Genomic DNA, 12,630 nt, shown 5'->3' with positions numbered 1-12,630 from the left:
TCTGACAAGGAGATGGAAGTAGACAGAATCCCCAAAGCTGTCTCAGCAAGCACAAGGTGAGGGCTCACACTGGAGTTTCTCCTGGGCTCCTACACTCACACTCTAGCGCCCCATGCCTGAATTAACAGACCAGTAACACACTTATACACTAAGTTCTGTCTTGAAGATGACAAGTGTCGAGAGATAAGGACCTCCTGTACTGCCAGGCCAAGTGCCTTCCAGCTAAAAAGAGAAGGAAGCAACACAAAGAGAGGGGGAAGACAGAGCCTGTGTGACACAGAGCTAAGGCTGAAGGACAAGAAGACTTGCTGGAGTGGGCGTGGGGAGTTGATGCTGCAAAGGAGAGAAAAGGAACAGCACACTATTTATTATTCTTTACCGTCCAAGAAGAAACGAATTCCTCCTCCCTTGAGCTCAGGACTCAAGACCTTTCCTCACCCACGAGCAGAGTCCTGAGTGCTGAGCGGCCGACAGGAGCTTGATTAGAGATCAGACAGAGTGCTGTTTGGGTCAGCGGGGCCTCTCTAAAGGTTTTCTTGTTGCTGCTGTTTTATCACTAGTACTGGGGATTGAACTCAGGTCACTGTGCATGCCAGGGATCGCCTGCTAAGCCTGATCCTCAGCCCTCTATTAGTTGTTTATTTAAATTTTAAGACAGGACCTCATCAAGTTGCCCATATTTTGAGCTTCTGATCTGTTTGCCTACTACTTCTCAAGTAAGAAAGCTTATAGGCCCAGAACTTTCACATCTGACTGAAGGCTTTTGACAAGAGGCCAAGACTTGGGGCTGCAGAGATGGCTCAGTCGGTAAAGTGCTTACAGGAAGACCTGAGTTCAATTCCCAGTACCCATATCTAGAAAATAAAGCATAATGGTGTGTACCTATAGTCTCAGAAATTGGAGGTGTTGGGTAGAGACAGGATCTCTGGGGCTTGCTGGCAGTTAGTCTAGCTTAATTGGTAAATTCTAGGCTCCCAAAAAATAGGGTAAAAAGGGTGGAAACATGGACCAATTTTTAGAATGTTTGCCATCCAAGCCTGACAACCTGAAGTTTGGATACCCAGCACCCATAGAAAAGGCAGACATGGCAGCACATCTGCAAAGTACCCTAGTATTGTGGAGGCATAAACAGGCCAACCCTGGGAGCTCACTGGCCAGCCAGTCTAGCCAAATCAGTAAGCTTGAGGGACCCTGTATCAAAAACTAAGGTGGAGCCAGGCAGTGGTGGCACACGCCTTTAATCCCAGCACTTGGGAGGCAGAGGCAGACAGATTTCTAAGTTCAAGGCCAGACTGGTCTACAGTGTGAGTTCCAGGACAGCAATGGCTACACAGAAAAACCCTGTCTCAAAAATGCAAAACAAAACAAAACAAAAAACCCCCCCAAAAAAAACCAAAACCAAAAACAAAACCTAAGGTGGAGAGCAACTGAAAAAGATACCTAGTGAGGACCTCTGGTCTCCAAAGACATGTGCACACGTGCACATGAACACACACAAAGACAAAACTCATCAAGGAAGCAGAGAATGATGAGAAAACCACAGTTGGAGGCAGAATTGGAATGTGGGTCTTCAGGTTCAGCCCAGCGAGATTCTCATGTGCAGCAGCCATTCAGTGGTCCCAGTAGGACCAGTCAGACGGTCCACCCCAGGGCTGCTTACACACTGAAAACTTGAAAGCTTTTGAAGAGTCCACTTCTTCCAAAGCTATGAACAAGTCCAAGTATAAGTATAAACAAGAGGAACAAACAAGTCGTCTTTCTGGCTTACAGAAGAAATATTTTAAAGGGAGAAGTCCTCAGAACTGGCCGTCAGTGGGATGTTGTGGTCTCTGTTCAGGTGACCACTCAGCTATCACTAATGTCTGTCTCACATCGTCCTCGGGGCTAGCACACATCTGTGGTTGATGCCTCTAGTCTGATCACTATCAGTTTTTATTGCCAAGAAGTTCAACTGACTCTTTTCTTTTTTTAAAGATGTATTTATTAATCTATGAGTTTCTGGCCTGCCTGTATGTGTGTGTGTGCACGATGCATGCACCTGGTGCCCAGGGTGTCGGATCCCCTGTAATGGGAGTTATGGATGGTTATGAACCACCATGTGGGTGTTGGGAATTGAACCCGGGTCCTCTGGAAGAGCAGCCAGTGCTCTTAACCATCGAGCCATCTCTCTGGTCCTCAATTGATTTCCAACGTGTAATCACAAAGCAAACTCGCACCCTCCCTGATCTCTCTCTCCTTTGCTCACATGTGTGAGCTCGAGTCACACCACGCCTTTGGCTATCATCTCATCACACCTAAGGCTTCTTTGAGCTGCCTAAGCCAACCATTCATATAGTTTCTTTGTGTCCATTTATTCCCACCCTAAGTACCTAGTATTGGACAGCCCTGTCTCTTTCACACTACAGAAGGTGCCATATTCTAAAAAGTGAATTATAAAATAACTTGCAAGTGAAAAAAAGGGTTAATAGTGGGTAGTTGATTATAAAGTTAGTGCTTACTCTTTGTGACTTATGCAACCTTATATGTGTGTGTGTGGGGGGTGTATGTACACACGAATGCAGATAAGCAAGGAACCAAGAGACATGGGATCCCCCAGGGACTAGAATCTCAGACAATTGTGATCCACCTCACGTTTGTGCTGGGGATCAAACTCAGCGGCCCATGATCTAAACCACTGAGGCATCTCTCCAGCCCAGGCCTCGCACACACTAGGAAAGCATCCTACCGCCAGACTACACCTCCAGCCCTGTTGCCTGCCATTTAAATAAACAGCACTGTATCGTCAATTGTCCCCCAATGTACTGAATGTTTGTGGCCACAAATGCAGCAGCCCCAGGACAAGCACCTGCTGTGTCTACATCCTGCTGAAGATGAATGCTGCAGCATGAATACTGGCAGGAAAGACTTAAGAGAGCTGACTATATGACCGCCACTTTGGGCAGTGAGTTTTAGATTTTTAAAAAAATAGTTCTTCAAGAAGTCTGGCTCGAATCCCATACCAGATAAAACATCCAGCCAAATGGAATCAGACTCCACACTTCTCAAGGGCCAGAAATCTAGCCCAATATTCTCCGTTCTTACCAAGAATTAAAGAGCTGTTCATTGCAGCAGTCTCCAGACACATCCAAGATCGGACCCTTCCAGAAGGTTTTGTAACTCTCTATTGAGAAAAACTAAAATTTAGCCAGACTTGGCTGTGGTTCCTGATGGCCTGTAAATCTTTCAGGCCCCTCTTTAGTCCTTTATTACAAATCCCTAATTCTTACCAGTGTGGGTCCAACCCACGGAGTAATTTACATAGAGGTACAACTTGGCTGATTTCTTCTTTGGTAAATAATATTTATGGACTCTGTTGTGTTCAGAAAGCAGCCGTTGCCCAGGGCAGCTAGAACTGCAACATTTGGCAAAATCCAAGTCTTTGAATGTCATACTAAATGATTCTCTATTTGTTCACTTAGTTACTGCTTAGTTAGAGGCAATTAAATTGTAACGGTTCTTAGCTGGGCATGGTGATGCATGACTTTAATCCCAGCACTTAGGAGGCGGAGGCAGGTGGATCCCTGTGAGTTTAAGGCCAGCTGGGCCTACCTACAGAGTTCCAGGCCACCTAGGACTACATAGAGATCCCCTGTCTGGAGGGGATAGAGGGGATAGAGGGGATAGAGGGGATAGAGGGGATAGAGGGGATAGAGGGGATAGAGGGACTGTCAGTGGTTAAAAGCATCTACCATTCCTACAGAGGACCAGGGTTCAGTTCTCAGCACCCATCTTAGGCAGCTCACAACTGTCTATAACTCCAGCTCCAGAGGATCCAACACACTTTAGGGGCTTCTAGGGGCACCTGCATATTAGATACACAGACACATAAACATAATTAAAAATAAAAATAAGTTTTTTTAAAAAAATTGTTGGTTCTTGAAGACACATAAGAATATATATGGTTGATTAAAAGCAAACTGCCCTCAGTCCTGAACAGAACTGGTTATCCAAACTCAGCAAGTTCTCAGAATATTTCACACCAATTATTTCTTCATATATATAAAAAAAAAAAACTTTCTCAAATAACCTCAGAAATGATCTACTGAGCATTAATGTGCACTTGGCCTTTCACAGCTACAACTGCTAACCCTCCTACACAAAGCAGGCACACTCACTTCAGGATTTACTAGCTATGTGGGTGTCACACGTCTATGGGCATCCAAGGAGGCCAGGGGCCTTGCTGGATCCCCAGGAACTGGAAGCCACCCAGCATGGGTGCTGAGATCCAGACTTAGGTGGCCATGGAAAAGCAGCAGGTGCTCCTAACTGCAGCTCCAACCTAACAAAAACAAGGTTTCCCTGTGTGTGTTCGCCTGCAAGTATGTATTTGTATCACGTGTGCCTGGTGCCTGCAGAGACCAGAAGCCGAGTATTGGATCCCCTGGAACTGGAGTTACAGAGTCACTGTGGGGCGCTGGGAATCAAACCCAAGTCCTCTACAAGAGCAGTAAGTACTCTTAATGGCTGAGCCATCTCTCCAGCCTCTCAACCTAAAAAGGTTTATTGTTATTGTCTTTATTCAAGCATGTGTCTGTGTAGACGAATACCACATGTGTGCAGTACAGATCCTTTGGAGCTGGAGTTATAGGCAGCTGCAAGCTACCATGTGGGTGCAGGGGAGCAGACTTAGATCCTCTGTAAGAACAAGGGCTCTCAACCACTCGAGATCTCCTCTCCCTTCTTATAGAAAGTGGGAAAAAAGCCCGTAGCTTCACTTATGATTAGCTCAAGGTGAGGGAAAAAATACCTGATACACCCCTAAGTTTCCCACAATACCAGGCTCCTCTAAATGTTTTGTTGTCTAAAATTGCTGCAACTCTCAGAAGGGAAGAGCTGTTAGCTACAACCTTTAAGTTCCTCATCTATTTCCTTAAGGTGACATAAACAGGGAAACCAGAATACTTATAAAACTGTTCTTTTACAAAGTGTTTCATAGCTGGGCATGGTAGCTTTAATCCCAGAGGCAGGTGGATCTCTCTCAGTTCAAGGCCAGCCTGGTCTACAAATCAAGTTCCAGGACAGCCAAGGCTACAAAGAGGGCCCTGGAGTAGGGTGGGGGTGGGGGTAGCAAATAAAGTGCCTCACAGCCTACAAGGGATCTTAGACTGGCTGTGGGGGTGCGTGCCTGTTTACATCCCGGCTGCGGAGTTGTGGGCTGTGGGCTGTGGAGGCAGGAGATTAAGAGGTCATACTCAGCTACACAGTGAGTTAGAGCCAGCCTGGGTTACAGGGAGACTGTCTCAAACAAACAGACTGTTTAACTGTTACTGTCTAATCTTCATTACTTCAAGAAACAAGTTCAAGTTATTGGGGCTGACAAGGTGGTCCACTGGTTAAGAGCTCATACTGCTCTTGCGGAGGACCTGAGTTCAGGACCCAACACTCACATCTGGTGGCCCACGACTACTTGAAACCCTAATTTGAAGTTTGTTTGTTTGTTTTTTTAATGGCCTTTAAAAAACAAATGTTCCAGAACATTCGAGATATTTACAGTCTAAATGTAAATATGACCTGGTTCCCTTTGTAAAGAAAGAAGCCAGAGGCCAGTGTAGCTGGAGTGCTTTATGCTACCTTGGCTTGCAGGAGGCAGAACTGGCCTGGTCAGGTATTGATCCCAGAGGCCCCTCTTCCTCCCCTGCCTCATCCCCCTGCCTCCCCCTGCCTCCCACCCCCTTTCCACCATTCCTCTGCTTCTCCAGGAAGATGGCAGGAATCTATGTGAACTCCTCTGAAGAAAACGGCAAAGCTCATGCCTAACCCATCAGCAACCCCACGGCCACTCCACTTCCTTCAAGAGCATGGATGAACTGATCTTTCTCACCACTTACTTCAGGCTCCCATACCAGGCATTCTGAATGTTCTCATAGAAAAACCATCAGGACAAGTCAGGCTAAGGGAGAATTCCTAATGTGAAGTCCTAATGTTTCCTTTCATCCCTAGGGCAGCGGGTGGTCTATTTAACAGACTCCAATTCTGTGACTAGGTTTCCATCCTCAGACATGCCCTGCAGTTGAAAGTGTTGGAGAAGAACTTCCATTCGCTTCTCTTCTCCTCTCTTCTCTTCTCTTCCTCTTCCCCATCCCTTCCCTTCCCCCTCCCCTTCTCCTCCCTCCTCTCCCCTTCTCTCCTTTCTTCCACTTATTCAATCAATGACAGTCAAGCCTGGGGAAGAGGGACTCAAACTAGATGCATGGGAAGTAGATTTTGCGCCTACTGAACTCTCTGGAGGAAGACAGAAACATACACCCATGAAGGAATGTTGTGTGAGAAATGGGTACAACTTCCTGAAAGGATAGACCTTGAGTTTCTAAGTGCATGGGGACAAGGACTGAGTGGCCAGGGTGGACACGGAGAAGAGCAAGCCCAATAGTAACTGGCTTGAACTTCAGTGTACCAAATGATATGCCTGCAGTGAGTTCTTGGGAACCAGGCACACTACGATCAAACACAATTCTCATTTATGTCACTGAATTTTATGAAGCCAATCCCAGTCCAGCCTCCATCCCTACTCTGCCACTGAGCCGGTTTTGTTTTGGTCCGACGATTTCCAAGTTGCCAATTCTGTCAGACATCAAACTGCTTTGCCTCATGGACCCTTCCCAATTTTGGCTGTGCTCTTCTGAAGTTTTCCATCTACCTCACCTCTGGTTTACCCAAGGCTTACCCAAACCCTATTCCCCAACTCTAAGTAATACCATCCATTCCTGGGGCTTTAAATTCAAGCCCTGAGTGCACAAAGTCCAAATGGATGCCTCCAAATAGCTTAGCTCTGAGCTTATCTTGTCAACTGGACACCTTCTCCAATACTTCTAACCTGGGACTTCTTAGGCACCCCAGACTTAAGTTCAAGAGGTGTTTCAGACCCTCCTGTTCAGGTCTTGATGTAGGCCAGAGTGGGCCCACCCTGCAAGTAGCTAGTCCCTGCAGTCAGCTCAGCTGTGTTAGGAGGCCAGGCTCTGCCAGCTAGCTCTGCCTCTGTCTACTTCCCCCCACCTGTCTCCATGACTGACAGACTCCTTGGGAGAGACCGCCATCCCTTTGCCTTCAGATAGCCACCTTGCTCAGTCTATCACCTCACAACTGTGAAGGTGGAAGCTAAAACCATGACACTGCCCTGTGTTCAGTCCCTGCTCGGGGGGTCATCACCTGGTCACAGACACCCCACCTCTACCCTCTCCAGGTACGTGTGGGGTTTTGAAGTTGGGTGGGACACCTGACTTTTCTTGTTTTCTGTTCTAATGAGACTAAATTTATTCAACAACCTAGTAAAAGTTTTGATTATAAGTATCCAAGAGAATAAAAAGTACGAAATAGATTTATAGATTTTAAAAACATGGAACACTTCTCAAACTTGACTGTCAGCCTTGCACAGGCCATGCTAAACATCTCCGCATTATTCCAACTTAGTATTTGTGCAGCCAAAGTGAGCACACATGGCTTTACTTGAACAAATAAACAGGACCAAAAGCATTAAGAACACTTCACCCTTTTTCTTTCTCTGCCACGGTGGCACGCTGGACAGCGGTGAGTGACAAACACTGGAAGCCCTGTCTTCAGCTCCCAGTGGCTGCTGGATGAACCAGCCCTACTACTGGAAGCTCCTGGGTCCCTTCTGCTCTCATCGTGGGCCTGTCCATCCGACCCACTGTGGTCTACTCATTTGACCCACTTTAGAACAGGCCACCTTTAACTCAATATTCCTTAACTGAGTTCTACCCTTCTTAGCCTTCTGTTCTCAGTTTATACACGACTTCTTCTCAGGTGTGTCTAACTGCAAGCCCTCTGTCATGGCGCCCTGCTCATCTGCTGCACAGCACTCCAGGTCTGTAACCATTCTCCCCGAATGTCTCCCTGACTGTACTGAAGCTCACCTCCAGGGCTTACACTGTACCGTAGTGCCTTCTGCATTGTAGCTGCTCATCAAATACCAGGGAAGTGAACGAGAGAAATGAAGAAGCCAGCTGCTGCAGAAGTTGGGCAGAACCCTGCAGCCATCACACCACAGGAGCAGGTGGTGGTGAGGCCAACAAAGGGACTCACCATCATGTACCTAGCCAGCAGATAAATGATGCTCGGCCTGTCACACTGCAGCACTTGCAAGTTCTATCCTTGGCCAGCTAACCGCTTCTTTTCCGACAATTAATGCTCAAAGGAAATACACTGGCTCTGCACTTTTCTGCTAAGTATTTCCCTGTCTTACATATAAATGACATTTGTGTGTGAATATATTTCAACACCAATAACATTTTACATTTCTAGGATTCCTAGATCCTATTTCTAGAATCTTTTGTTATTTAGGACCAGACAGGGCAGACAGATGCCACAAACACAAACTACAGAGAAATCTGGCGTTTAACTTTCTCCTTGGTCTTTCTTCTCAGAGTTAAGAAGCCACCCTGATTAGGAAGTAGGTTTATGAATCCATCCTATGGGACCTGAGGTCAAGCTGTCTTAGATTAATTTATCCTTAGGCACTGTCAACCAAATGCCCTGCCAATCACAGAAGGACCCTGAACACCTAGATGGAATCAAACCACCTGACTTCTGACCTCTGACCCTTGGGTGAAAGAACAAGAAGAGCTGGATGTACATCTGGGCACAGTGTCACACCTGTGATCCCAACATTCAGGAAGCAGAGTCAGGAGGATCACAATTTCAAGACCAGCCTCGGTGTACTGGCTAGCTTTGTGTCAACTTGACACAGCTGGAGTTATCACAGAGAAAGGAGCTTCAGTTGAGGAAATGCCTCCATGAGATCCAGCTGTAAGGCATTTTCTCAATTAGTGATCAAGGGGGAAAGGCCCCTTGTGGGTGGTGCCATCTCTGGGCTGGTAGTCTTGGGTTCTATAAGAGAGTAGGCTGAGCAAGCCAGGGGAGGCAAGCCAGTAAAGAACATCCCTCCATGGCCTCTGCATCAGCTCCTGCTTCCTGACCTGCTTGAGTTCCAGTCCTGACTTCCTTGGTGATGAACAGCAGTATGGAAGTGTAAGCCGAATAAACCCTTTCCTCCCCAACTTGTTTCTTGGTCATGATGTTTGTGCAGGAATAGAAACCCTGACTAAGACACTTGGGTATTTGGAGAGTTCAGGCCAGCCAGAATTACATAAGACTTTGTCTCAAACCCCCTCCAAAAAGACCAAACAATGAATCTAGGGACTGCTCAACTCTCTACTCTAACAGGGGACCACCAATTCAAACCTCTCTACCAACAACCCAGAAAACAGGACTCAGGCAAGCAGTGATTTACTTGCCTTAGAGAGGCAGTCCTTGATCAAGAAAGTGTTCTTCCCACTACATGTCCCGCCTCCCCAGTCAAGAACTAGCAACTGTGTGAAAGCAACTGGGTTATAAGGCCCCATTGTTTTCTTTGCTCCACAGCCTAGAGAACACTGGGGGGAAAAAAACCAAAAACCATACACAGTAAAAGCCAAGGAAATCAGGAAGAGCTGTTTTAATTTTCTTTTTAAATCTTCCAAAAGCATATTTTTATCCCAAACCTAAATTATAACAAATAGCATTAGAATTAGAAAAACTTGGAAGAAAGATAAATGCAGACAATCAAGTGTATGAAAAAGGAAATTTGTGAGACTCAGTTTATACACTTATTAATATGAAACTATAATTTGAAGCCCGTATCTCTGGAAGAAACTTTATTCAGTTATTTTTATTAATGGTATCCATGGCTCTGATACTATGATTTTTATAAAGATGCCCATTTGAAAAATATTTTAAAACAGTTCTGTTCAGCTGTAAATTCTCTCTTAAGCTCTGACCATAATTCTTGTATTTTATTTGGGAAGAAAAGAACTGTTTCTGATGGCATGAAATGAACATTTTTAAATTTTTTTTTTTTTTAACTTTTAGTACAGAATTTTATTTTAAGAACTATTAGTGAGAAACTGATGCAGGTAATTAAGTGTGAGGCACTAATTTCTGGTCAACTATGGAAATCTGTTTCTTCTCCAGTCCCCCCAAGGGGAAATGTCACACCGAGTGTCCAGCACAATGATCCTCAAATATATTCCTAAGCAAAACAAGGGCTTTGTTTACACAGTCTTCACATTTTACTGTTCTGAATTTTATTCTGAAACTCAAGTTTACCCCAAACCATCATTGACATAGTAGCTTCATCAAGCACAGTAGAATGCAAGTCCTCAAAGCAGCAGTGCGTGCAGGCTGGGAGGCCCTATGTACTCCCGGCTTCGGGGAAACACAATTGACCACACCCAATTAGCAACAAATCTATCTCATGCTATTCGGGAGGTGTCAGTCTAAGTCCTGACGACGAGACGTGGATCTCTACCTATCTACACATCTCATCTTGATGTCCTGAGGTTGCCAAAGGAACTCCTCACAGCTTAGCTTTGCCTGGCTGAAGCTGAAGGTTCTGTAGTTTCATGGCCAGTCCCATGTTACCAGCAATCTTCAGTTTCCCTTGAAAGAAGGCCTGTGGGGGATAAAAAGGAAAACTCGTTAGTTAGTGTGCTCAACACTTGCCAGTGCTTCTAGCCTAGCCAGGCCCGAGATCATCTATCCAGGTCCATGGCTCTGCAAATACTGAGCTTAGCTTTCTGGACCAGATTCAGAAGCAGACTTGAAAGTAGGCTCCCAACAGCCATGCTTTATGTAGACAGAAGGGACCAGAATCCTCAAATACCTTCTCCTAAAACTTGGGGCTCTCTACTTTAAATGCAGTATACCTCATTCAAATACTAGGCATAACAGAGCAACACTAGGTGAGTTTTCTTGAAAACATTACATATGGGCTTAAAATCTAAAATGAACATTTCACCCAGAGGACCTTTCGGTTAAAGGGGCTGCTGGGGAAAAAGCACACTCAAAACTCATCTAGAAAGTCCAGGAGTCACAGATGGTTGGAACACCGCTGAGGCCTTGGTTCCGCTCAGCTCTCACTCAAGGGCCAGTCCCCACCGAGGACAACCTGCTTGCTGAGGAGGACTCCTGTTACTCTGGCTCTGAGAAGCCTCAGCCACTCTGGAGGGCAGAGTAAACTGTTCCACTTAACAGGGCTAAGGATTAGATCACATGACATTGACTAAATTTACTGTGTAACAAAATCCCAGCGAGACTGGGTGGGAGCAAAATGAAGACCATAGCATGGTTCCTGCTCCGACCTATGTTTTAACTTGGTATTTGAAGTGAGGACGAGCTGGATGAGGAAAGCTCCTTGTAGTTGGACGCAAGCAGCATGGCTGGGTTTTTCCACACCCTGGTAAGGATCACTAATACCCCAGCCCCCCAGTACAGACAAACTAAATATTTCCTTCTTATATGGCACAAAGCTTTCTGTCTGACGACTTAAAGGTCAGGTGTCTCAGAACACAATATATTTAACATATGTTATTTAAAATACAAACCAGCTGCACAACAGAATCGCATCACCTTCTGCTTTTAAAGCTACAGGAGAAAATAATGGAGAAAGCACGTGTGCTGTCCGCTGTGGAGGTAGCCTGAGGACCATGCTAATGTGGCCCCTTAGGTGTTCTCTGTCTGTTCATTTCTGCTGGCAACACTACTGCTTCGTCTCAACCAGAGCCAGACACTGAGATGAGAATTTCCACTGCATTTAATAATTCCACTCCAACCCTCCACGAAGCGTAAGGAAAGGCCGTTAGCACATTAGCAGAAAGGTCTGCTACCTTAATCTTCAGTTCTTCTGGGTGTTAATGGGGGCGAAGGAAAGTAAGCTGGTGCTATGCCCCCCAAAAACACCTGTACATAGATAAATGATAGGAGACCAAGGACAGTGCATGTGTGAAGTGTGAACCTCTAAGAGAGCCGTGCACAGTGTCTGAAGTGTGAGCCTCTGCTGGAGCTGTGCAGTGAACACAGAACGGGAGCAGCAGCTGGGACGGGGCTGGCAGCCAGCTCCTGTGCTGGTGGCCTCTGTCCCATCCAGGTTTCTGGAGTGGACTGTGGTCAGTGATGCCAGCACCAGGGCAAGCGTTGCACTGAAGCATCGCAGGTGCACACTGCTCAGTCATGGCATTACTGAGGCACAACAAGAAAACCCATTTAAAAAGGAGCACAAACGGAAGCCAGGTTGAGTTCTGTCCAATCATGAATTATCTGGGAATACCAGAAACAAGATCTAAAACAGCCAAGACAACAATTAAAACTGATGTTACAATAGAGAGGAAAGTCTTGGGCTTCAGTATCTAGCCTGGCGCACTCTGTTTATCGGGAAGGATTCCTTTACAACTTGGGGGCCAGGAAGACCCATATGGGGCCCATGTACATTTTAGATAAATACGCCTTTAAATCTAATCAACTGTTTATAGCAACCGAAAACCATCAGGTATTGCCCTGTTCTAGAAACACTCAGAACAGTAAGATGTGACTTGTCCTTCTGTGACCCTCAGGATCTAGTGGGGGGGAGAGACAGACTCATCACAAGTGCTAAGGTAGTTCACAAGAGGGGCTGTACCCAGCAAATCAATCAGTCCTGAGGGAAGTGAGCTGAAAAGGCAAGTTGGTCAGGGAAGAAGAGTTTAAGAACAAGAAGAACTTGGTCAGAAAGAGGAGCACAGAAGACCGTGTCCAACCTCACTTCTTCCTCCCTAAAGTGTT

At 45.9% G+C, this 12,630-nt stretch overlaps 1 protein-coding gene and 1 non-coding gene across 2 annotated transcripts in view; both read right to left on the bottom strand.

The window, feature by feature from the left end:
- Positions 1-7,366: 7,366 nt before the first annotated feature.
- On the bottom strand, positions 7,367-7,470 carry LOC115030923 (U6 spliceosomal RNA). The gene has a single exon (XR_003836523.1). It is a non-coding gene; the product is annotated as a U6 spliceosomal RNA (small nuclear RNA).
- A 2,005-nt stretch (positions 7,471-9,475) lies between these two features.
- Positions 9,476-12,630, bottom strand: part of Scp2 (sterol carrier protein 2) — an 85,681-nt gene continuing 82,526 nt past the window's right edge. The window contains exon 16 of the mRNA XM_021159370.1: positions 9,476-10,486. Within this exon, the coding sequence (XP_021015029.1) occupies positions 10,391-10,486 (96 nt within the window). The 3' untranslated portion in view covers positions 9,476-10,390. The remainder of the gene's footprint in view (positions 10,487-12,630) is intronic.

The sequence above is a fragment of the Mus caroli genome, unplaced genomic scaffold (genome assembly GCF_978045245.1).
Source record: "Mus caroli unplaced genomic scaffold, Mus_caroli_1 scaffold_6, whole genome shotgun sequence".
Classification (NCBI taxonomy): Eukaryota; Metazoa; Chordata; class Mammalia; order Rodentia; family Muridae; genus Mus; species Mus caroli.
Note: the sequence above shows the minus strand (reverse complement) of the source record. Positions and strands in the feature narration are given on the sequence as shown.